General features: G+C 40.8%; 1 protein-coding gene across 3 annotated transcripts in view; it reads right to left on the reverse strand.

Moving 5' to 3' along the window:
* OTUD4 (OTU deubiquitinase 4) overlaps positions 1–4,008 on the reverse strand; it is a 43,474-nt gene extending 39,466 nt beyond the window's left edge. For 2 of the 3 annotated variants that reach the window (XM_040626341.1, XM_040626340.1), the window contains exon 1: positions 3,411–4,008. In XM_040626341.1, the coding sequence (XP_040482275.1) occupies positions 3,411–3,569 (159 nt within the window). In that variant the 5' untranslated portion in view covers positions 3,570–4,008. Of the gene's footprint in view, positions 1–3,199; positions 3,269–3,410 lie in introns of those variants that run through there. The other variant, XM_040626342.1, reaches the window with a different exon arrangement.
* Positions 4,009–27,316: the final 23,308 nt, after the last annotated feature.

The raw sequence follows: 27,316 nt of genomic DNA on the forward strand, positions 1-27,316 counted from the left end.
GAATTTATATTAATATAAAGTAGCTTTAAGAGTGACAGTTCCAAATGAGTGATTCTTCCTCATGTTCAGGTAAGCAGAGAATTCAGGAAAAGGAAGGCTCCAGCTGCATTTTACAGGTCTCTATGGATAACATCCAAGGTTCGTTTATACTCATAGAACGAGATGGGCGCCTGGGTGGCTCAGTCAGTTAAGTGACCAACTCGTGGTTTCAGCTCAGGTCATAATCTCTGATCTCAGGGTCATGAGATGGAACCCCACATCGAGCCCCACACCAGATTCCGCGCTTGGTGCGGTCTGCTTGAGATTCTCCCCCCACGTGCACTTGCAATAGCTAGCACGCACTCTCTCCATCTCCATCTCTCTCTCTCTCCCCCTCTCCCTCTAAAATAAATAAATAAATAAAATCTTTATACTCACAGAACCAGAGAGGCACAACTGTCTGGAGAGAGCTAGTTATGCCTTTACATTAAGAAACACTGAAGATGTACTAGTTGAGGTTAGCAATAAGTTTTTCAGTATACAGCTGGTTTTCAGCTTAACGGAGTACACCTACATTGCTATCTTGGAAACCATTAAAAAGCATCCTTAGACATTCTAAGCTTCCAGCCCTGGAAGAAATGTCCATATATAAAAATAAATCACCACACAATATTTTTTGCCAATTCAACAAATGACATTTAGCAACACTTCTTCCACAGAAGCTATTTTAGACACTATTTTGAATCAAGGTATTATTACTTTGAGTAAACCAGTGTTGTCTGATGCGGCTTTCCTGCCATTGGAAAACTGAAGATAGTGTTAAAGCCATTTACCTAGCAACAGATGGCAGACATAACTGAATAAAGCTTATTTTCCATCAAAAACAATGACAAGCATATCTGTTTTTTCTCCTCTTGAAAGGTCTTATTAGTACATGAAATCTGAACCTGTCACTCAGAAGCAAAATTCTCAGCAACTTCCATAAATTGTAGAGTGCTGGAGCTTTACAAAGCCAAGCACTGCAAGAGAAGGTTAAATGACAACTGTTTAAAAAGTATAACTTTGTGCAGTTCAAGGACACTCAGGAAGAATGCAAATGGTTAAGACAAATATCTCTGCAAATTATTATATACATGAAAATAACCTAGAAAATAGGAGACTTTCCGATTTTTACTTAGGACAAGATAGTGATAAACACTGGGAAAGGGCGAGACACACTGCTTTAGCAAATCCTCTAAGAGCGCCCTATTTTTAGCTCCAGGGCCACAGAGCTGATTCAGGTCAGGCCTCCTGCAGGCCCAAGTCCAGAAGTGTAAAAAGGGAAGGGCCTATCTAAATCAGGTAATTTGGAGGGAAAGACTACTCCTAATTCAAGTCTCTCCCCCACCCTACCTCCCAAAGACTGCCATTTAGATTATTTACTCGGGCTCCTTCTTAGAAATGATAAGTTATTTTGATATTATTGGAAAAACTGCTGGCAAAAAAGTAAATCCTTTGTACACATTTTTATAGAGCACACCCTTTAAGCCTGAGGTTGGTGTTACTTCCCTCCCCACCCCAACACACACACACACACACACAACTTTGCCTTTAGCCAGGAAGGCTACACCCTTAATCCATGTCTACTGAAGAAAGGAGTTTCCTTCAAAATTCACATTAAGCTTTCTAAGGTCAGTGTACTAAAAATCATAGTCACATGATCGAAGGGGATATTTTCTTATGCCTGATTTAAATCCTATGAGATACAATAAAATGTGTTATATGATGTAATGAGTTCGTTCTTAGTGACGCTAACTTTGCCCCCTTTTACTTAAAACATAGAGATCCCCCTTCAATAAGAGAGGTTTCTGTATAATCAAGTTTTGCCGATTATGGCACAGGATACTGACATGCTTTTCTACTTCAGTATGAACCAGGATCGGGATAATCCAATGCCAAATAAGCATCACACTTCCCTTATTTCCATTCGTCTCTACCTCCTTCCTTAACAAATTCTTGCTAGACCTAACACTACATGTAAATAAGGGCTGAATTCACTTCCACCCCTTCCCTCTGCTTCCGGAGGTGCTGATCAGTCCAGGGAAGCTGAGGCAGAAGCAGCAGGGCAGATGGAGATTCAGAAAATTCATAAATGGGACAGACTGTTTATCCACTAATAGTAAAGACTGGGGTGGGAGTGTGTGAACATACCCCACAACAACATTGGAACATCCTAAATTTCTAAAAATGAGAGAAATTTAATGAACTGAAAAAGACAGTTGGATTTGGGGAGTTATACAAAGAATGTCTGAATGACAATGCCTGCAACATAATGCAAAGCTTAAGTAGTTAAATCAATTTCTCCCTTGAAAAAAAGATTTTATGATGCTGATGTGAAAACAAGGGCCTCTGGAAAATAAATGGCTGGCCTTTAGTAGTTGAAAAAAATAACAGACCAGTCTACAGATGTTAAGTAAAACATTTACTCACAAACAGAAATTTTGAAAAACTATTTAGCATTCAAGAAAAGGTGAGAGGGGAAAAAAAATCATAAAAACTCCATGGGAGGGGAAGAGAAGGGAGGAAGAGATCTTAAGCCGAAGGAAAGCAAACTGTGAACGGTATGAAATACACACCAGGGCAGTAATGTGAAACTTTTATCCAACTATTTCAGCAGCTATTTTTCAATATAGGATGGGTTTTGGTGATTGCATACCAACCACACAGTGTTATATAACACGGAAAAAAGCTCTCTTATAAAAGAAAAAAATTCTTCCTTGTTAGTAAGTCATGTTGACCATTAGCAAGGAAAAATTCGGTCAAAAGCCTAGAGAATCCCCAACACCAGACTTTTAAGAAGTAAATTATTTTTAGCATACCTTGCAGAGCATAACAAAGAGTGGGATCTACTGAAAGACAATTCTTTTAAAACATTCTCTGTTTTTTAAAAAGCTGACTTTCCCAAACTGCACATTTTTTCCGCTCTTGATTCAAGCGGACGTCGACGGGCTAGACTCCCCCACATTCCAAAGTCCAGTAGCAGAAAAAACAATGCTCGGCGAGTAATGCCTGGTTCACCACCTCCTCCAGTAAACATCTGGTTTACTGGCGTGAACGCTGCGCTTATAAACCCGACCGGAGGTGAATGCGGAACAGAATGGAAAAATATCATTTCGCCAAGTCCCCAGCAATCAATCCACCGTACACGCGCTCAACAGGCCTCACAGGTTGTCCTCATTACCTCTTCACCGGGAGGGACGACACCCAGTTAATTTACGGGTTTTTCAGTTTCGATTTACAGCTTCCAGACCCAGGGTAGCGTCCCATTCCTGCGTTACAATGGACCGCTGTGACGCCAGCCGGGCCACGCGCTGCCCCGGACGTGGGCGGCCCGCACAGCGGCCCCGCCGCCGCTTTCCCACCCAGCCTCCCCCCGCTCCCCACCCCATTACCTGCTCCGCCACGGCCCGGAACAGGCACGACCCGTCCTTGGCGACCAGTTTCCGATACAAGCCCAGTTTCCGCAGATAGGCGTCCATGGGCGTCGCGTCCTCGCGGAGCCCCGCGCCGCCCTGGTCCACCCCGTCGGGAGCGCCGACGGCCGCCTCCATGTTGCCGGTCCTACTGCAGGCCAGGCGCGGCGCGGGTTAGCCCCACATGGCCGCGCCCCCGGCTCCTCGACGCCCCGGCCTAGGACGGGCGGCGGCAGGCGGCGGCGGCCTGAGGCAGCGGGTGGCGCTCCCCGCGCGCATAAGGGAGCCCTGCCTAATGCATGGCTGTGCGCACGCGGCCGCCTCCCGGGGGACCACGCGCCCGGCGCCAATGGGGGGCAAACTAAAGAACCCCCGAGCGTGAGAAGTCACTTCCCGGCGGCCTCGCTGCCCGGCTCAGGAACACAGCCGGGGGTCGCCGCCCCCACAAGTTTCCTCGTCCCGACTGGGGTGAGGCGAGGAAACCCCCGCCCCCCGCGTGCGCGGGGCCGACTCAGGGGAAGCGAGGCCTGCGTTCCCCGAGCGCTCCCCACCCTGGGAGCCGAAGAAGCCAACCGAGAAAGACGCGGCCTTTCGTTTCTCCACCTCGCAGGAGGGCGCCGGAGGGGCGGGGAGCGGGTGGGGGCGCCCGGCGGAGGACAGCACCCTCTCAGCCCAGAATTTGTTTTCACTTTCGGCCGCACAGCGGAGAGGACGCCGGGAGGTGTAGTTTTGGCAGCGGCAGGAAGTAGGCTTGCGGCGGGCGGGGACGCGCGGACCGGCCTACCCGGGGGAGGCGCTGGGGCGCACGCGGACTACAAGTCCCTACAGCGCGGGCGCCGCCGTGTCCGGGAGCAGGCTTCGCGCTTCCCGGGCACCGCGTCCGCGAGCAGGCCGAGGGTGTCCGCGAGCCGACGCGCGGCGACCTGCGCGCGCCGCCCCGCCCGGCCGCCCGCCCACTGCGCCGCGGCGCCGCGACAAGTGCGCGCGCCCTGCGTGCGTGGAGTTGCCAGGGACACAGCGGCGGCGAGGTCGGCCCTTTGTGTATTCCCAAACAGAGGGCGCACCTGTCTGCTCCCCTCCCCCCGGCCTCTTTTGGCGTTTCCATGGAGGTGGCTTTAATGGCTTAAGCAGAAAATAGAGCTAATTGGCGAGGTCTCCTGGAACTGGCATCGTGCAGGACAACACAGGCTGTCCATAAATCAACCGTGGACTGCTGATTCCTATTAGAAATTAGTACAGTTCCCTCACTATGGCAAGATGATGCCTTTGCCACAGACTTTGTTCTCCCTGGGTAGCTGAGCACCCCAGCACAAAGTGATATCACTGGTCGGAAAAAGTTACAATATTTTTTCTTTAAAAATTCGTCTTGTAATTGCTTGATAACATGCTGGATTTGCCATGGGTTCCTGCAGTGTTTGAGGCTTCCAACTCAACTTTCTACCCTTCAAAGTTGAATGACATGTTATGCTTTAGAACCCAGAATTTATCCAGCGTGTTTTTGTGGCACCAGAATTCACTTGGCTAAAATACAACAGCATCTGGTGCCCTAATTATGAAAATACCTGGTTAATCATAAACTGGACTCCAGTCTTGAGGCCTTGTGGGGCAAGAGAGAGAAGGGAAAAGTGTATGGTTACCATAGGTTTAGGCATGTAGTTAAGTAAACTCTGGAATGGGGGCAAAGCAGGCCAGATGGTGAGAATCTAATGCAAATTACTGAAAACTCTGTTTTACGAAATTTGTTTTCAGTACTTTTGGTGCAAGCAGTTAATGATGCCCATATTCGGATTCCTCAGTGCTTCTAATTTTGAATTCTTAATGTTTATCTAAGAGTCTTTGTCTAATTGTGCTGTTTTTCAAGAACACAAAAGTTACTGTGACCTAAATGAATTTCTTGCCCCATTATTAAATTTTGTACATTTTGTAGAGAAACACTTTGGAATCACTTTTTAGAAAAATCTAGTTTCAAGTCAAACCTATTGCTTTTCTTCCTTTAAAAATAATTATTTTGCATGTATATGTTTTTCATTTCACTCAAAAAGAATTACACCAAGTTTTGCCACTACCTACAACACGGCTTGTTGTTTTTTTTTAACATGTTTTGCCTTTTAATGGGGCTCCCTGCTCAGCAGGGAGTCAGCTTCTCCTCTCCCTCTGCCCCTTCCCACCCACCTCATTCTCTGTCAAAAAAAAAAAAAAATCTTAACATGTTTTGCCTTTTAAACCCACAGAGGGATTCAAGGTAAAATCTAAACTGTAGAGCTTAAATACTGAATTCCTAAAATGAGTAGATTCTATGTGCCAAAAGAAAACTATGCCTTTTCTAATATTTCTTTTACTATTCCTTCAATAAGAATTTCTAAAGGTAACTTCATGTTCAATATGTGTTTATGAGGAATCTACTGTATATATCGTGTTAAGATTGCATTGCTGAGTATCTTGAGGCCATATTAGAAACGTGTATTTCCAGGAACTTCACATTTGAAAATTTATAAACCCTTGTTTTGTAGTTGAAATGTTTCAGACACCTGGGTGGCTCAGTAGTTGAGCATCTCACTCTTGTCATTCAAATACAAAGTTTTGCTCACTTTTATATATATAGTAATTTCATTTTGGGTGGCTGTGTTTCAAAGCATATTTTTTATTTTAAAGCTTATCCATCTTTTAACCTTATTTAAATGTGCTTACATATATATTTTTTTAATAAAGTGATATCACCATCTTCTAAAGCCCCACAATTCCTTTGAATACTTTGAAAAGAAAAGGAAACCAGATACATCCTTTACCTACCATGTCTTTATTTTCCATTACAAAAATGTAATTCACTGACAATAGTATAATCAAAATAAGAAGGTACATGATCATTTAAATAAGACCTGACACTAAAGTGTACTTTCAATATTTTTAAACGAATTTATTAAATACTAAGAAAACAGAAGTCTTTATCAGAATTCATCAAAATTCTATTTGTCTTCTAAAATTGTGGTTTGTTATCGGAAGTATTAGAAGAATAACACATTTCCGGTGTTTTCTACATTTGACGTCTTGGCAAAATTACTGTTCTCACTCCTGCTGAATGAGTGAAGAACTGCCTCACTATCAACTGGCTGCTTCTGGTTCCAAAATTAGAAGAGAAACACCTGTTGTATCTGACCCTGGGTCTGTTTAAGGAAATCCTTTAGGTATTTAGAGACCTAATCCAAGACAGACCCTCAGTATGCCAAATCCCCAAATATAGCTCACTGTTCAGACAAGGTTAAAGGATCCTATGTCTTTAAACTGGACCCTAATTTACAGAACCTCACTTTCAAAGGACCTTGTTAACATTAACCTCTGAAACTTTGTAAGAAACCACATCTGATTGAAAATGTTCACTCTGAGGAAGCCATTTGTGAACAGCAAAAGTGAAGAACTCTTTTTTTATATCTTTAATTTTTAAGTGATCTCTATGCCTAATGTGTGGCCTGAACTCACGACTCCAAGATGTGGAGTTTGATCCTAGGACCCTGAGATCATGACCTGAGCCGAAGAAAGATGCTTAACCAATTGAGCTACCCAGGTGTCCCAAGACTTGTGGTTTTAAGAGATTTTTACAAGTAAGCCTCTGATACTATGCCCATTTCTGTCGTAACTTGAAATATCAGCCTTAACAAGGTCCTTCATGAATCTTTTAACTCTTTAATACTACACATTCTTAAGTAGCCAAAAATCCTTTAACACAGCACTAATTATTCAGTTATTCTACTTTTTCCTAGCTCCATGAAAAGGCTCAAATGAATAGTGGAGATGGGACACCTTCTCCCGAGACAGCAAATATTTCTTCTTACCACAGGAAAGTGTTTCATGATCACCCTCTGCTAGCCCTGACAAAAAAAGGGAGCCACTTTCCTGTAGTTAATTAAAACAGAATTTTTTTTTTGGCTCTGGCTTAATATCTCTTAAGATTAATAGAAGAACTTAAAAAAAAAAAAAGGAGAGAACGAAGGAAGGAGAAAGGAAGGGAGGGAGGGAGGACAAATGGGCATGCCCCTGATGCCAACTGACAAGCAAGTGCCTGATGAGCAAACCTAGAGAAGGATCTTGCAAGAAGCTTGGTTGGAGATCCCCAGAGCTAGGGTGGCTGCATCTTTTCCATCCCCATTCCGCCCCCCAGTCTCCATATGAGGGAGCATTTCCCACTGGCCATTTTAGTGAACTACCCCAGTGCTTCGCTGCTGACTGCTCTGTAAGACTAAAGCAGGTATATGCTATGAGACCCTTGCCCAGGCCCAAGATGAATACCTAGAGGAGAGGAGAGGGAACACCGATCTGTGCTTCAGGGAATAAACTGAGTGAGTTCCAAACCACAGTGCTTGGACTGTAGTCCTGAAACCTTATTATCAGTATGATTGGAAGAGTCAAATTATGGGTTAGTTTCTTATCAGAGCTGTCAGTTCTTTGTCAGGTGAACACACCACCATGCCAGAGCTGGAAAGACTAAGCCATCTCACAGTAGACTGAGGCTTTTATACAAGCAGTTAGTCAGAGTCCCTCATCTCTCTAGATAAACCCCCACATATTTCCAGTCTTTTTTAGCCCTCCTTCCACTACCACCTGTCAATTCCCACTCTCACCAAAGTGAGTTCACAAAGTCGCATTGCAGAGAATTAACTTTAGATCTCCAGTGGGATTATAAATTCTTTGTAGCTTTGTAGAATTTAAGATTATTTTGTATTTCCCAACTATCTAAGAATGTTTTTGCATATTTAGATGAATATTTCAACAAATATTCATTAAATATTTTCATGTATTTCCAATAAATCTCTCAATGAAGAAAATATTTAGAATGAAAATTTATAATTATGCAAACTATAGTTGAGGTCTAAATATTTAGTCAAGATTATGTGTTAGGTTGGGGCACCTGGGTGGCTCAGTTGGTTACGCATCTGCCTTCGGCTCAGGTCATGATCCCAGGATGTTGGGATTGAGTCCAGAGTCGGGGCTCCCTGCTCAGTGGGGAGCCTGCTTCTCCCTCTCCTACTTTCCCTCTCCCTGGCTGGTGTGCATTCTCTCTCTCTCTCTCTCTCTGCACTCTCTCTCTCAAATAAATAAATAAAATCTTTAAAAAAATTTAAAAGGTTAGGGGCGCTTGGGTGGCTCAGTCGTTAAGCGTCTGCCTTTGGCTCAGGGCGTGATCCCGGCATTCTGGGATCGAGCCCCACATAGGCTCTTCCGCAGGGAGCCTGCTTCTTCCTCTCCCTCTCCCCCTGCTTGGGTTCCCTCTCTCGCTGGCTGTCTCTCTCTCTGTTGAATGAATAAATAAAATCTTTTAAAAAAATAAAATAAAATAAAAAATAAAAAAATTAAAAAGGTTAAAAACAAGATTTTTGAACTTCGTTTTCTTGAGCTAGAGTAACAAGGGATGGGACACAGGAATCTCTTTTATCAGTTTCCCCAAGGGATTCAAAAGCTCACCCAGCAGGTCTTGGAACATCTGAAAATTGGGGTGGTGGCAGGAGGATTTCCTCAAGAAAAGGAAATCATGGACTTTTAAGTTAATGCGAGAGGAGGAATAAACTCCTGAGTTTATAATTCCTAGATCGTCATGAAAAGTTCTTAAAAAGACTCCAATCTTAATGTTGTACTTATTATTTTATATAGAATACTACCAGACAAAGCCATCTAAAGATAAAATTATGTATCTTAAGATGGTTGCAAAATGCAGTATCAAGATTTTAAAATTAAAGTAAGAATATACAATAAGGCATTGTTCATAAAAAATACAAATTGTACCATGACAACCAAAACCAAAATAGATACGGAACACACTACTCTTAAAAGCGGTATAAAAGTTAAGCAAAAATAAATTTTAACAGGATGCAATTGACACACAATAAGCTGTACATATTTAAAATGTGCAGTTTGGCAGCTCTTGATGTATGTATGTAGCCATGAAACCATCATCACAGTCAGAACAGTGAACATATCCATTATTCCTTTAAGTTCCCTATTGCCCTTCGTAACACTTTACCCACCATCCCTCCTCAACCTTCAACTCTCCACGTAACTACTGATGTGCTTTCTGTGACTGCATTAGTCTGTCAGGGTTACTGTAATAAAATACCACAGACTGGTGGCTTAGACTACAGAAATTTATTTTATCACAGTTCTGGAGGCTAGAAGTCCGAGATCAAAGTATGCTTAGAGTTCATTTCTTTTGAGGCCTTTTCCCACGGTTTGTAGACAGTTATCTTCTCACTATGACTTCTCAAGGTCTTCGCTCTGTACCCATTTGAACAGAAATTTCCCTCCAGGAAATTATAAGGACACCAGTTAGATTGGATTGGATCCCACCCTGATGACTTCATTTTAACTTAATTACCTCTTTAAAGACCCTATCTCCAAGTACAGTTACATTCTGAGGTACTCCAGGTTAGAAGTTCAACAAATGAATTTCAGGAATACATCGTTCAGCTTCAAACAGTCAGTGTATATTAGTTTCCATTTTCTAGAGGCTAATGTGTGTGGAACTATTTCAATATGAACTCTTTTTTGCCTGATTTCATTCACTCAGCATAATTACTTTGAGACTGATCCATTCTTGTATAAATAGTTCATTTCTTTTTATTCCTGAGTTATATTTCATTGTCTGGACCAGCTACACTTGTTTATCCATTTCCCTGTTGTTGGACATTTGGGTTCTTTCCAGTCTGGGCAGTTAAAAAGAAAGCTGCTGTGAACTCCACATTTCTCTGAGGCAAATTACTCAGCAGTGTAATAGCTGGGTCATATGGTAGGTGTGTGTGTAAAGTTTTTAAGAAATTGCCTGTCATATTGTGATTTATAATAAGAAATATACATTTGGTCTTTGTCTCTCTCAGTACCTGGCACAGAGCTTCTAAAACCCTTGGAATTTCCTAAGTGAAAAGAGTGATAAAGGTGTCTTTGTTACGTTACTGAGCTGGCTTTTGGGAAGTCCCTGGGTAACCTAGGGCGGAAACAATCACAAACAGAAGGTTGGAACTCTTTGCTCCACCTCAGTCTGTGGGGAATGGAGACAGGCTAAAGATTGAGTTCAATGACCAATGGCTAATGATTTAATCAATCATACCAGGTAATGAAGCCTCCATAAAATTGCCAAAGGACAGTGTTCAGAGAGCTTGTGGGTTGGTGAACACACGTAGATTCAGGGAGAGTAGAACACTCAGAGCATGGAAGCATCATGCCTCTCTTCCCATACTTTGCCTTATGCATCTGCTCCATCTGGCTGTTCCTCAATTAACCTTTTATTTTTTTAAAGATTTATTTATTTGAGAGAGAGAGAGAGCAGAGAGAGTGGCAGAGGGAGAGGGAGAGAGAGAATCTCAAGCAGACTCTGCACTGAACATGGAGCCTAACTCAGGACTCAATCCCACGACCCTGAGATCATGACCTGAGCTGAAATCAAGAGTCAGACACTCAATAGACTGAGCCATCCAGGCGCACCCTCAGTTGACCTTTTAGAGTAAACTGGCGATCTAGTAATTAAAATATTTCCTGAATTCTGTGAGCAGCTCTAGCAGCTTAATCAAACTCAGGGAGAGGAGTCCTTATAGCAGATTGGTCAGAAGTACCAGCGACACCTGGTCTTGTGATTATCTCAGAAGTGGGTTGGGCAGGTGGGTGACAGTCTTGTAGGACTGAGCCCTTAAACTTTGGGATTGACATTATCTTCAGGTAGATAGTGTCTGAGTTCAGTTGAATTATAGGGCATCTAGCTGGTATCAGAAAATGTGGAAAAAAACACACATCACAATTGGTGCCAGAGTCAGACTGCCAAACTGTTTTCCAAGTGGGTTGTCTCATTTTACATTCCCTCCAGCAGTATATAAGAATTCCATTTCCTCCACACCCTCACCAACACTTGGTATGGTCAGACATTTTAATTTTTGCTATTCTGAGAGGTAAACAGTAGTATCTCATTGTGATTTTTTTTTAAGTTTACTTTTTTTTTTAGTAATCTCTACACCCAATGTGGGGCTAGAACATATGACCCCAAGATTAAGAGTCACATGCTCTGCCGACTGAGTGAGCCAGGCACCTCTCATTGTGATTTTAATATGAATTTCCCTAATGACTATGATGTTGAGTATCCTTAAGTATGCTTTTGTATTGACTATGTATCTTCTTCGGTTTAATGTTTTTTAATATTGGGGGGGGTCTTTTAAGTTTTGTTAGATGGGATCAAAACAGCATTTAGCTTAAAATCTCCACTATAAGGCAAGACCTTTCTGAGCATTGTACCCTATGTCCCATGAATTTTAAGGTTTTTTAGCCTAACTGATGGGATGCAGGACTATTCCAGGCCCTCTGTATACACTGGGCATTGTTCTCTCAGATAGTTCTTACCTTGATCTTGGGTTGTTTTCTCCTATCCATGCATTGGTAAGGCGGGATTCCACAAATTTACTATAGTTCTTTGTGTAGCCGTGTCCTCTCTTGTAAACTGCCCAGTGAATTGTAGCAGCCTTGGTCTTTCCAGACTCTGCATCCCATCTCCTCAACTCAGAGAGTCTCTGGGCTTCGCTTGAGTTCCCTCTCCTTATACCACAGCCTGAAACCTCTCTGAAGACATTAAGCTAGGATAATCATAGAACTCAAATCATCTATTTCCCATCTTTCAGCGATTATTGTCCTTTGTGGTCTAATGTCCAGTGTCTTTAAAACCATGGTTTCATATGCTTTGTCTGGATTTTTGGTCATTTTAGGAGAAAAGGTAAAATTCCTGTGATTCCATCTTGGTTGAAAGCTGACGTCTGAAGTAATAATTTGAAAACAAATACAGTGCGTATTTTTATTTTTTATAGATTCTTCAGTTTGGGCCACAAAATAAGTTCAGATTTCCCTGATTTTGGCTCTAAGAGTGCTGTGCTATTTTGACTCCTACTGGAAGCGGTCTGATCCCAACCATCTCTGCAGGGATGCATCTCTGTCACATCTTCTTGAGGCATCCAATCTACCCTTTAGGAATGCCCTGGGCCTTCTCTTCACCATATGGCATTGGACAATCACAAATTAATATATACAAGGATGATTCACCACAAACATTCTAATTTTGAAAAACTGCCTTATTACTTTTATGTTTTGATCCATGTTTGTTAATCAGTTTGTGGTTCTATACTTTTATTTGAAGATTTGTTCAGCAAATCTTGCAGTGACCCAATTCACAAGATATACAAAAATAGCGGTAGTATAAGAGGAACAAGGATTTTTTTTTTTTGAAGATTTTTTAAATCTATTTATTGGACAAAGAGAGACACAACAAGAGAGGGAACACCAGCAGGGGGAGTGGGAGAGGGAGAAGTAGGCTTCTGCAGGGCTCGATTCCAGGACCCCAGGATCATGACCTGAGCCGAAGGCAGATGCTTAACGACTGAGCCATCCAGGCGCCCCAAGAGGAATAAGGATTTAAACAAAAGTTGTACAATAGAATTGTAAATGGAGAGAAAAGTTTTTCTAAAAGTGGAGGAAGTTGATATATGGGATACATACCAAAGACACATTTGCACTTTGAAAAAATAAAAAGGAAAAGAAAAAAAAGAAAAAACAAAAAATAAAATGGAATCCTTCCGAGTTTTAAGATTTAATAAACAAGTTCAGCAAGGTTGCAGGATACAAGATCAATACAAAAATCAATTTTATTTCTACACACTGGCAATAAACAATCTAAAAATGACATTAAGAAAACAATTCTATCTACAACATCAGAAAGATTAAGATCTTAGAAATTAACAAAAGAAGGTCAAGACTTACACAAAACTACAAACATTGCTAAAAGAAATGAAAGGAGGCACAGATGTCTGTATCAAAGCTACGCATGAGCATTCAAAACAGCATTTATAACAACCAAAAAGTGAAAGACATCCAAATATCCATCATCGACTGATGGATGAATAAATAAAATGTGTCACATCCACAAAATGGAATATTATTCAGCAATATAAAGGAGAGAGGTAATGATACATGCTAAAACATTGTGTTAAGTGAAAGAAGTCAGCCACAAAAGACTATATATTGTACGATTTATAGGAAATCTCCAGGATAGGTCAATCTATAGGAACAGAAAGATGAAAGTTTGCCTCAGGCTACAAGTGAGAGGTTAGGAAAAAGTGGGAAGTAAGTACTAATGCCTGCAGGGTTTCTTTTGAGGATGGTGAATATTAATTAATTGTGGTGATGATGTCACAATTCTGTACTAAAAACCCTTAAATTGTACAATTTGGTGAATTATGTGGTATGTGAATTATGTAGTATGCAGTATGTGAATTATAAAGTCGTTAAAATTTTTTTCACAAGTACAACTTTATTTTCTTTCAGTATACAAAACATTAACAAGAATACCACAGAAATAATAAGTATAATATTCACATCATTATTAAACATAATCATTAGTGGACAGCTCAAAACCACAACCTCTATTGTAAAGGAAGAAAAATTCACCATGTCTTATACCCTGTTACCAATAATATTGTCTTCATGTATGGTGAACACCATATTTCAATATGTCATGGACAGTTAACTAAAAACACAAGAGACATGTCATGACTTTATCTGAACAACAGCTTTCACATTTCTGTCTAATAGTGACCATTTACAAAGTTCTAACTAATTATGAGATCTGGTGCTATGAATTCAAATAGGAAGATAATAAAAAATTAATGAGACATGGTCCCACCCCAGCGCCGTTATGAAAGGCTTCCAGTCTTGCTCAATATCATCTGGTAAGCAGTTTTCACTGCATTTGACAAACTGCAGTACTGAGTAAACTGAAGGGAAGGGATATGACAAACCCAAGGAAAAGAAACATTCCAAAATGATGAATTTAGAATGAATTGTGGCAGTACGAGAAGTTTTAAGTCTCTCAATCTTAGATAACATTTCATAACATTTTTTTCTAATTTTGATGATTCTGTTAACAAGTCACTCACACTATTTCCATTTCTAAAAGGGTCTTTCTTGCATACATTAGCCTTTTCACATTCATATAGCAAAAGGAAAATATTATCTAATATTTTATTTGAAAGACAACAATTCACTGCAAACTTGAAAGACAAAAACTGTAATAAACTGCTTCTTTTGGTATACATTAAAACTGGAGGCAAAGATTTTGGATCCCTTTCTTTCTTTCTTTCTTTCTTTCTTTCTTTCTTTCTTTCTTTCTTTCTTTCTTTCATATTTCATTTATTTATTTAACATAGAGTGAGTACGAGCAGGGGAAGCAGCAGGCAGAGGAAGAGGGAGGAGCAGACTCCCCGCTGAGCAGGGAGCCTGATGCGATGCGGGGCTCAATCCCAGGACCCTGGGATCATGACCTGAGCCGAAGGCAGATGCTTAACCATCTGAGCCACCCAGGTGCCCCTTTGGACCTATTTCTTAAGTCTTTCACAAACTTTTTTCTTGTGGGGGTGAGGTGTAATTCTATTATTTGGGAGAAGGAAAAATGTTTGATGAACAGCTGGCCAGAAACTATCATAATCTGATAAAGTCATATGAATTAACTAATTTGATCTCCACAAAATAGGTATTATTATTATTTTTAATTTTTTTATTTATCAAGAACACATAATGTATTATTTGTTTCGGGGTTACAGGTCTATGATTCATCAGTCTTACACAATACGTAACACTCACCACAACACATACCCTCTCCAATGTCCATCACCCAGCCACCCCATCCCTCCCACACCCCTCCACTCCAGTAACCCTCAGTTTGTTTCCTGAGATGAAGAGTCTCTTATGGCTTGTCTCCCTCTCTGGTTTCGTCTTGTTTCATTTTTTCCTCTCTTCCCCTGGGATCCTCTGCCTTGTTTCTCAAATTCCACATATCAGTAAGATCATATGATAATTGTCTTTCTCTGACTGACTTATTTCGCTTAGCATAATACCCTCTAGTTCCATCCACATTGTTGCAAATGGCAAGATTTCATTTTTTGATGACTGCATAATATTCCATTGTGTGTGTGTATGTGTGTGTGTATATATATCACATCTTCTTTATCCATTCATCTGTCGATGGACATCTAAGCTCTTTCCATATTTTGGCTATTGTGGACATTGCTGCTATAAACATCGGGGTGCATGTGCCCCTTCAGATCACTACATTTGTATCTTTGGAGTAAATACCCAGTAGTGCAATTGCTGGGTCATAGGGTAGCTCTATTTTCAACTTTTTGAGGAACCTCCATACTGTTTTCCAGAGTGGCTGCACAGGCTTCCATTCCCACCAACAGTGTAGGAGGGTTCCCCTTTCTCCTCAATCTCACCAACATCTGTCATTTCCTGATTTGTTAATTTTAGCCATTCTGACTAGTGCAAGGTGGTAACTCATTGTGGTTTTGATTTGTATTCCCCTGATGCCAAGTGATGTTGAACACTTTTTCATGTGTCTGTTGGCCGTTTGGATGTCTTCTTTGCAGAAATGTCTGTTCACGTCTTCTGACCATTTCTTGATTGGATTATTTGTTCCTTGGGTGTTGAGTTTGATAAATTCTTTATAGATTTTGGATACTAGCCCTTTATCTTATATGTCATTTGCAAATATCTTCTCCCATCCTGTTGGTTTTGTTGACTGTTTCCTTTGTGAATTATGTAGTATGTGAATTATAAAGTAGTTAAAAATATTTTTAAAAAGAAATTAAAGAATGGAGCACCTAGCTGGCTCAGTCAATAGAGCGTGCAACTCTTGATCTCAGAGCCGTGAATTCAAACTCCATGTTGGACGTGGATCCTGCTTGAAAAAAATAAATAAATAAATAAATAAAAAGAAACTAAAGAAAACACAAATGCATTGAAAGGTATCACCTGTTCATGGATCAGAAGACTTAATATTGTTACGGTGGTAATACTCCACAAATTGATCTACAGTTTCAACACAATCCTTATTCGTTTCTCCAAAAAGCGATAGTAATGACCAATAAGCACATGAAAAGATGCTCTTTATTCATTATGGATATGTAGATCAAAACCACAATGGGATACTACTCCCCACCCGCTAGAATGGTTACAATAAAAAAGACAGACAGTTACACGTTTTGGTAAGGATGTAGAGGAATTGGATCCCTCATACACTTCTGAAGGGATTACTTCATCAAGATCAAAAGCTTGCACAGCCAAGGAAACAGTCAGAAAAACTAAGAGGCAGCCCACGGAATGGGAGAATATATTTGCAAATGACACTACAGATAAAAGACTGGTATCCAAGATCTACAAAGAACTTCTCAAACTCAATACACGAGAAGCAAATAAACAAATCAAAAAATGGGCAGAAGATATAAACAGACACTTTTCCAACGATGACATACAAATAGCTAACAGACACATGAAAAAGTGTTCAAAATCATTAGCCATCAGGGAAATTCAAATCAAAACCATACTGAGATACCACCTTACGCCAGTTAGAATGGCAAAAATAGACAAGGCAAGAAACAACAATTGTTGGAGAGGATGTAGAGAAAGGGGATCCCTCCTACATTGTTGGTGGGAATGCAAGTTGGTACAGCCACTCTGGAAAACACTGTGGAGGTCCCTTAAAAAGTTAAAAATTGAGCTACCCTATGACTCAGCCATTGCAGTACTGGGTGTTTACCCCAAAGATACAGACGTAGTGAAGAGAAGGGCCATATGCACCCCAATGTTCATAGCAGCATTGTCCACAATAGCTAAATCGTGGAAGGAGCCGAGATGCCCTTCAACAGATGACTGGATTAAGAAGTTGTGGTCCATATATACAATGGAATATTACTCAGCTATCAGAAAGAACGACTTCTCAGCATTTGCTGCAACATGGACGGCACTGGAGGAGATAATGCTAAGTGAAGTAAGTCAAGCAGAGAAAGACAACTATCATATGATTTCTCTCATCTATGGAACATAAGAACTAGGATGATCGGTAGGGGAAGAAAGGGATAAAGAAAGGGGGGGTAATCAGAAGGGGGAATGAAACATGAGAGACTATGGACTATGAGAAACAAACTGAGGGCCTCAGAAGGGAGAGGGGTGGGGGAATGGGATAGGCTGGTGATGGGTAGTAAGGAGGGCACGTATTGCACAGTGCACTGGGTATTATACACAACTAATGAAACATCGAACTTTACATCGGAAACCTGGGATGTACTGTATGGTGACTAACATAATATAATCAAAAATCATTAAAAAAAAAAAAGAAAACATAGAAATTACCACACCATCTAACAATTCTACTTAAGGTATATATTCAAGAGAATTGAAAATGCATGTTCACACAAAAACTTGTAGTCTAATGTTCATACAGACATTATTCATCATAGCCAAAACTAGAAACAATGAAAATGTCCATCAAATGATGGGTGAGTAAACAAAATATGATATAGCTCTTTAAAATGCAATATCTTTTATTAATAAAAATGAAAGTAGTGACATATGCCCCAAAAATGAATGAACCTTGAAAACAGTATGCTGAGTGGAGTAAACCTGTCACAAAAGTCCACATGTAGAGTTCCATTCACATGAAATGTCCAGAATAGGCAAATCCATGGAGACAGAAAGTAGTTTTACAGGTGCTGCTGGCTGCAAGGTGGAAAGAATGGGGAGTGAGTGCCTAATAGGTATGATTTTGGAGGGGAGACGATGTTCTAAAATTAGACCACGGTAAAATGCCCGCAACTCTATGACTATAGTAAAACCTTGAAATTGTTTACTTTAAAAGGGTGAATTTCAGGGGCGCCTGGGTGGCTCAGATGGTTGAGCATCCGCCTTTGGTGCAGGTCATGATCCCAGTGTCCTGGGAGCCCCGCTTCAGAATCCCTGCTCAGAGGGGAGCCTGCTTCGCTGTCTCTCGGTCTACTGTTCCCCCTGCTTGTGCTCTCTCGCTCTGTCAAATAAATAAATAAAATCTTTAAAAAAAGAAAAAGGGTGAGTTTTATGGCATGTGAATTACACTTCAACAGAGCTGATACAAACCAATAAATAAAATGGAATATAAGTATTTTAATAAACTTTAAAATCCAAAAATGAATGCATTTGATTATGATTTGCCTTCGGACGTACTACAAGGTTCAGTTTTATAAATGAGTAACACTTCCTGTGAACAAATCTACTGGTTTTTTTTTTAAGATTTACTTATTTATTTGAGAGAGAGCGAGAAAGAGAGAGCGAGAGTGTGCACACGTGTGAGTGGGAGGAGGGGCAGAGGGAGAGACTCTTCAGGCTGACTCCCCACTGAGCATGGGGCTTGATCTCACAACCAAGAGTCGGCGGCTTAACCGACTGAGCCACTCGGGTGCCCCAAGGGAAAAAAAATTTGTTTTAAAGATTTTATTTATTTATTTGAGAGAAAGGATAAGCAGGGGGAGGGGCAGAGGGAGAGGGGCAAGCAGACTCCCTGCTGGGCAGGGAGCCCCCCACGGGGCTTGATCCCAGGACCCAAGAGATAGCCAGATGCTTAACCAACTGAGCCACCCAGGCACCCCAAGAAAAAAATTCTTAAATGAAACCCTTTAGCTAGCTAGCTCACAGGAATGATCATTTATTTAGCTGTTGTCTCTCAACCCAAACGCACCCTTTCATGACTTCTCTATTGCTGGGACTTTGCTGGTTACAGTTCCCACACTCCTTTGCCAGCTGGTGTTGAATTCTGCCAGTTCCAGAGCCAGATTAGAAGATGGGAGGAGGAAGGAGAAGACTTCTTTCTTGATTTTGTGCTGTTTCTAACTGTGTTGACCAAGCTTCTGTCAGCAGCCCCAGCTTCATCAGCCCCTCGGAGGTAGCCAGGCAGCAAACACTTCTCGGAGGCCTGACGCAGCTCCAAAGGTTCTCTTCCTCCACGGAGGTGAATGAAAATCCCAAGATCTTGCCTTTGTTTCCCTAGACCTCGGTGTAGCCGTTGCTTCTGCTGTTAGCTCTGGGGATCTCCTTGCTCCACTCTTGTTTTTTCAGTTCTACAACCCTCGAGTCACCATAAAATCTCCCTGTTAACGTACCCGGTGTTTTTCTTTTTCTTTTGTTTTCTCTTTTTTTCCCTCATTGGACTCTGATGGATGCAATACTGTGCTCTGCTAGCTGTAACATGGAGGGGTATCCACTTCTTCCTTTACAAAGGGAAGACTGAACCAAAAAGGAAAAAACATTGGTAAGCATTGCTTCTCAGTTAGTTCAACCCTTATCATCTTCTTAATTAAAAATTTGTAATTCATCTCAGTTTGAACATGTCACAGTTGTTTTTCAACCTGCCTACACACCACCTATAAAGCCTTCTATACCAGTGAATGAATTTCCATGCAAAATAAGCATCTGAGTTTCTTTTTCTTAGAGTATGTAGCCCATTTTTATAAAAACACAAATCTACTTTGGATGTACTTTCTATTGCATCTATACGGCTAAAGGTCACCTGGTAATGTATTTCCATGTACTCCCCAGATCAAAGTAAGAGACTACCAAATTTCTACCTTCAGTCATCCATTCTGAGCCAAAAAAAAAAAAAAAAAAAAAAAAAAAAAAAAAGCTCTTCTAGTGGCAGGATTTTCAACCCTTCCTTTTACATTTTTAAGTAGTGTCCTTTCACTTGTAGAATTTGCAGAGCCTCCTGGACACTTTCTGTCCTCCTCCTTCTCTGGTTAAGTTGTATTTAAGTATGGCAGAATAAGGCTGGCGGAGGGGATTTCTTGAAGATGAGTACTTAAGAAAAATTCATAAATACTTCATACCAGTTACTAATTCATTGCCTCCCACCTCCAAATCTACCTTTCACTGCCGGCTCTAGAATAATGGACTTTCTCCTTCTTCAGCATTGTCGGTAGAGGTGTTGCGAGCATGCTGGAGGAGAAAGGGGCTTTTCTTCCTGGCTGCAGGGGGCTCTTCCCTCCCCAGGCTTTAGCAGTAGCCAGCCGCACTTGGGACCATAGCATTTGGCAGCTTCCAATAAGCAGCTTTTCTTTTCTTTCTAAAGATTCTTTCTCTTCCTTCCTTCCTTCTTTCCTTCCTTCCTTTCTTTCTTTCCTTTCTTTCTCAGAGAGAGAGAGCACAAGCAGGGCAAGGGGCAGGCAGAGGGTGAAGCAGGCACCCCGCTGAGCAAGGAGCCCAATGCGGGACTCGATCCCAGGACCTGGGGTCATGACCTGAGCTGAAGGCAGGTGCTTAACCGACTGAGCCAACCAGGCATCGCAAGCTAAGAGGGGGTGTGTGTGTGTGTGTGTGTGTGTGTGTGTGTGTGTGTGTGTGTTTTCTTGTGAGAAGGGCAGTGGGGTGAGGAAGACAGAGAATATAGACTTAACTTCCCAGGACAACAGAATTAAGAGTAAAGGAAAATCAAGTGAAATAGTTTAAGGCAGTGTTTTGTCTTTTTTTTCTTTTTCTTTTTTTAAAGATTTTATTTATTTATTGAGAAGGAGAGAGCTAGTGAGAGAGAGCACGAGCAGTGGCGAGAGGGAGGGGTAGGCTTCCCATGAGCAGGGAGCCCCATGATGTGGGGCTCAACCCCAGACCCTGGGATCATGACCTGAGCTGAAGAGAGACGCTTAACCAGCTGAGCCCCTCATAAGCAGCTTTTCATGGTGTCTCTTGGGTGACTGCATCTGAGGGCTTGTGGCAAGGTCTTTCTCCATGAATACCTTCTTCCAGCACTACAGGGGGTAGATTTCCAGCTAGTTTCACCAGTGTGGCTCCTTAGCAAACTTGGCGACCCAGTGAGATAAGGCCATGCAATTTCCGACAAAGTCTGGATGTCAACACTGGGTGCCCCTTCCTTGGTGCTCTATCTCAGCCCTGGGGGTGATGGCTGTTCCCAACATCTGCTATTCACATAGCCTTTAGCATTTTCTTTACCTCCTGCTAGACCTCATTGCTCTAATCCCCTGTTATAGGTAATAATTCTTTATGTAGAACTTTCCCTGTTCAAATGACTATGTTGTTCATCTCTCCTGACTGGACCCTGATGAAATACACTCATTTGCTGTATTTCGCCTCATTCCATCTGTTACCAATACAAAACTATGGAAGTATCAAACATCATCTATGGCCAGTGATTAATCACAGCACAAATACACATTAGAGGGGGAAGTCAAGTTTTTAAAAGGTTTATGCATCTTAGTGTAGGTTTTTAACCTTTATCCCATCATATTCCTGCTTCAACTAGACAGTCACAGACTTATCTCACTTTCAAACTTCATCTTTAGTGTTGCACACCCATTGTTTTGTCTGTCCTGTCCTGCACCCTCTCATTTTGGAAAATGCAGCCATTCCCTTGGGGGGGGGGTCTGCTCCTCTCCCTTTCCCACCCACTCTTCTAAATGTATGATTTTATAGGAAGTTGCCAGTAACACACACTGTTATAGGAGTGAGCACAGGACTCAAGCCTAGCCAGTTGGAGACTTTGGTTAGGATGTTTCTGATTTAGAAGTTAAAGGAGCAAGTCATTTCCTGTCTGGCCAGCCTGGGGAGATGTGAACTTGGACCTGATGATAACTATAGTTCCAGCCTTGTAGAAAAAGTCAGTCTAAGACAATGAGGTTAATATGTGAGGGGGAAAAGCAACAATAGGAGGAAAGGGGAAAAAAATGTTGGAGTTAGAGCACTCTAATCGGTTAGATGGTAATCTTCTCATCTATTACAGTGCCACGCACATGGTTTGCTGATTAACTGATAGTTGGCAATCTCATGGAGCTACAAATGCAGTTATCTGTTTCCCTTTCAGGGTCTCCTTTAACTATCTATTACAGTGAATGGTGCCGAAGAAATATTCAAATAGCATATTGTAATAACAACAGCCTCTATTTATTAAGACTCTGGTATATTTAAAGAACTGTATTTTATGTACATTATCTTATGTAATTGTAACACTATGAAGTATTATTTTCATTTTAAAGATTTTGAGAGAGAGAGCGTGAAGCAAGCGCTGGGGGAGGGGAAGAAGAAGAGAGAAGCAGACTCCCTGCTGAATGTGGAACCCCTCCACCGCCGACCAATCCCAGGAACCCAAGATCACCACCTGAGCCAAAGTCAGACTCCCAACTGACTGAGCCACTCAGGCGCCCCAGTATTATTTCCGTTTTAAATGTAAGAATACCGAAGTTAAATGAACATAACAGAATTTGAACCGAGGCTTAAATGACTCCAAGGTTGATCCACCAATCTACGCTGCTTCACTTGTAATGCTTATACATTATATTTTAAAAGGAAGACCTCTGGGGGTTTATTGTATATACTTTTCTCTTTCACTGTAGGAGATGGTTTAGGAAGAATAATTAGGCGGAGTCCAGGGGTACCAGATAATCATTACTAAACATTGGACATCTAAAGACATTTTTTTTCTTTAGAAGTTCTGAATCTTCTCGATATAAAGATAGATCTTCTTTACCTGCCTGTTTACTGGTATACACACAACACGATGGAGGCAGAGTTAGGAAGGGCCCCATCAGCCTAATTTGCCTTTGATGTAGCTCTATATTGCCGTGAAGAGAAGCCCTGCACACGGTCTTGAAATAAAGCCAATGACCATTTAGGGGATGCCTGCCTGGCTCAGTTGGTTAACACGTCTGCCTTCAGCTCAGGTCATGATCCTGGGGTCCTGGGATTGACCCCCTAGCTGGGCTCCCTGCTCAGCAGGAAGTCTGTTTCTCTCTGCCCCTACCGCCACTTGTGCTCACTCACTCTCGCTCTCAAATAAGTAAATAAAATCTTTAAAACCAGTGACGATTTAAAGCTAGTTTTATTTTTCTGAAAAGAATATAAAACAGATATGAACATATAGGCTTGGCTGGTTGTGTTTTAACATCCCCTAACCGAAATGCCTTCTCTTCTTTTTGTTTAAATTTTGTTTGGAAAAATAAAAGAAAATTATTTCAATTTTTATATCAGATTAGGCTCATACATTAAGAAGGGATACATGGGGGGCGCCTGGGTGGCACAGCGGTTAAGCGTCTGCCTTCGGCTCAGGGCATGATCCCGGCGTTATGGGATCGAGCCCCACATCAGGCTCCTCTGCTATGAGCCTGCTTCTTCCTCTCCCACTCCCCCTGCTTGTGTTCCCTCTCTCGCTGGCTGTCTCTATCTCTGTCGAATAAAATAAAATAAAATAAAATCTTTAAAAAAAAAAAAAGAAGGGATACATGGAACAGCATTTTCTCAATAACCACCACATCTTGGAGTGTGGGATTATTAGATTTTAGGTCACAAGTGAAAATCACTTTAAATTTTAAAGGTTTTTTTTGGTTAGTTGACCCAACTAATTCCCTTTTCTCCTAAGATGCTTTAAGCAATTATCCATAAAAATGTACATGCTAGAGTTTTATTGCTGATTTTTTAATAAGGACTATTACTGATGTAAATAAAGTAACTGCAATTCATTTGCGGTAGTTCACATTTCAGCTTTCCATCAGTTCTCGGAAAGAAGCTTGAAAAGATTTGTGGGGCTGTATTGACTACTTGCAGTCCAATAATATTTCAGTAGCTGTATTTATGATGTCAAAACAGATAGAAGGAAAGAAAAACATTTGTTACATCAGTCCAGTTTTGGTTCTCAAGTATGGTAAATACCTGATTTATTATCACACAATATATTCAGTTTTGCTTTTATTCGTCTCTCTGTTCTAACTGAAATGACACATTTTCCAGAATTCAAAGACTAATAAAGAAACCGCAAGGATAAATAAAAATCTTCACTCTGAAGAGCATCGTAAAATTGGACCAATGAAATTACGCCTCACTTAATCTTTTATTTGAATTTAGAATCAACACTATGAAGGAAGTTCTAGTAAAAGCTTAAACCTCTAGAAGATTTTTGTTTTAAAGCCTTCCCCTGGTTTGACCCAAATGCAGAAAACAGTTGCTCTGCAGAGGGGCATATATTCACAAATGGGCGATTCGGTGTTGCAAATAAATATATTCACAGCCAATCAAATCCTTTTGGCAAATGGGCAGATTTTCACACATCAACCCCAAGTGATAGGACCACACGTACATACCTCTCCGATGTTTAAAAATTGTTCATTTATTTAGGTAATCTCTATACCTAACATGGGGATCGAACTCAAGAGTCCCATGCTTTTCCGACTGGGTCAGCCAAACGCCCCCTTCTCTGATGTTTTTGAAGGATATTTTAGAGGGACTTTTTTCCTCCTGTGATTAGTAACACTGAAGATTGTATATGTGTTTACTTCTGCCCTGTGAGATTTTCCAATAGTTCAGTTGAATATTTTTTTCTGATTACTACTGAAATGAAAGAGAAAATTAGACAAGTAGATACATTTTTGTCCTTGGAAAACACTGTTTAATACAATCTTAACTCTTAATAGCAAAAAGGAAATTCAAATGCATTTAAGTCATCAAGGGCCATGCCAGAAAATAGCAAAATCCTCTGCTTAGAGAGCCTGAAAATTAAGTGCAAACCCATAACTGTCCCCTCCGAGCTTACCCTCTCTGCATGTTCTGCTAGTAAAGAAAACAAATTAGAGACTCTTTCTTAAAAGCCAGAGGGAAGAATTAAAGACGGTTTCAGAGGGCAGAAAATTACACCCCAAATACACACTAAGAAAATGCCTAAATTGAACAGTCCCCAGGCACGTGATGTGGCGTGTGTGCCACTGTTTGCCTGTGTACATTTTTCTTATCTCTTTCCTATTTAAAACATGGAGTGGGCAGACTGTTTTAATCCAGAGTTTTTACTGTTGTAACCTAGGAACAATAATTTGAGGCTTCTAAGGAGGTAAGTGTCACCATGGAGACAAAAAGAAATCTCTCTGAGATATCCTTCTGCCTGGAGCTTATCACTAAAAAAAGGATGTGAAGCTCAAAGTATATTCAGATCAACTCAGGGGCTGAACCTTTGGTCTGTACTTGACCCAAAAGGTGGATTTTTAAACGTCCAGATGTATTGTTAGTTGGTATATAAAATACAACCTCTGTGAGGTTATGCCTCTATGGGGTAAAACCTCTATGGGGAACCATTTGCAAATAATCACCAAAATTACAATTACACATACTCTTCGACCCAGCATGTCTTCCGGGAAGAATTTATCCTATAGAAATACAGAATTTATCCTGCAGATATGTATAGCAAAGATGCTAAGTAATATGCTATGTATAACATATATGCTAAGTAATAAATACATAAGGTTATATGTAACATTATTTGCAATAGCAAAAGCCTGGAAACAACCTAAATTTCTAGTCACAGGGCATTGGTTAAAATCAAGTAGGGAATACCGCATAGCCATAGTGATACGTAATGATATATACAAGATATATTGTGAGGCAGAAATGACAAGTGCAGTAATAAGCAAAGTGGGTAGTATGCTATTATTTGTGTGAAAAAGAGGGATCAGGGGTGCCTGGGTGGCTCAGGTGGTCAAACATCTGCCTTTGGCTCAGCTCACGATCCCGGGACCCGGGATCGAGCCCCATGTCGGGCTCCCTGCTCAGTGGGGAGTCTGCTACTCCCTCTTCTCCCCCTTTCCCCCCTCCTCCTGCTTGTGCTCTCTCTCTCACTCATTCTCTCTCTCAAATAAATAAATAAAATCTTTTTTTTTAAAAAGCGGGATCCTATTCATATTTATTTGTTTGTATGTGCATATCTTTGGTTGGATTCACCAGGAAGCGTTAATACTGGTTTTCTCATGAAGAGTGGAACTGGGTAACTGGGGTACTAGGTGGGAGGGAGTCCTTTCACTGTATAGTTCTTAGTACCTTTTGAATTTTGAACCATGTAAATGTACTATTTGAAAAATAAATAAATTTCAGCAAAACAAAACAAAAATATAAATAGGTGAACAAAACTATTCACGGATCCCCAGAAGTTTCATTGGTTCTACTCACATTTAGGAATGTCTTCTCATCTCTGTCTTTTACCTTGTATAAAAAGATTTCCTAACGTCGAAAAAGCATGTTCTGGAAAATGTATTAAAATAGTAATAGCTAATTAAACACACGCTATGAGCCAGGCAGTATGCTCAACTCTTCACATGTTTTCTCACTTAACTTTTTTTTTCCTTGTTCACCTCCCTGCCCCAAATTCTCACTTAATTTTCACAACTCCATGAGACAGCTACTATTCTTATCTTCACGTTACAGAGGAGGACATTGATCTAACACGGCCAGGATCCACACCATGTCTTACGGACTCAAAAGGCTGTGTTTAATCACTCCGCCATACTGTTAGTCTTTTCTTCTTTCAGTATACTTGAATTCTTCAAAGACCTTTGGCTGTACATCAGCCCACGAAAATAGATTAGTAACAGAAAAATGTGTAGGTGTTATTTGACAACAGCTTATGGCATTTGATGGGTAGAAAAACCTTGTTTCGGAACAGAGGCCAGATATGTTGGCTACATTCTTAGATGCAAATGCCATGTAATCTTGAAGCCATCTGGTCAGAATCATAAGTCATTAAATATAATTTGTGATTGAATAGGAACCTTTAACAAGAGCGGAATTAACGGTCAAAAACAAAACAAGCGAAAACAAAACAAAACAAAACTCTTCCTTAGCATTAAGAGCCAGATGTGAAAACATCAGTTAGCTTTGGGCTTGTGCAAATTTACAATTTCTTAGGCTGACTTGGACTTGAGTCTTTTGTAACTCAAGTTTCACTTAGCATTGGCAATAAACTTCGGTTTTCAAAGGATAAAGATATTTGAAAAGCATCACAGGCCTTCAAATCTTTTACGCCAAACAATGCTGATTACTTAAATATAAACAAATCAGTAACATGGATTATTTGCAACTTCACATGCAATTTTAAGGAGAAAAAAATAAAATGCCTGGAAGGATACATTTAGGGCTTGGTCAAATATAAAATCTAGAAAACAGACTTTTTTGGGGAGGTTTGTGGAATTTCACCCATCAAAAGATTACCTACATCCATTGCGTAAATCAAGAGACTAAAATTTAAAAAGAGCATT

This window comes from Ursus maritimus, unplaced genomic scaffold (genome assembly GCF_017311325.1).
Source record: "Ursus maritimus isolate PB19 unplaced genomic scaffold, ASM1731132v1 scaffold_11, whole genome shotgun sequence".
Lineage (NCBI taxonomy): Eukaryota > Metazoa > Chordata > Mammalia > Carnivora > Ursidae > Ursus > Ursus maritimus.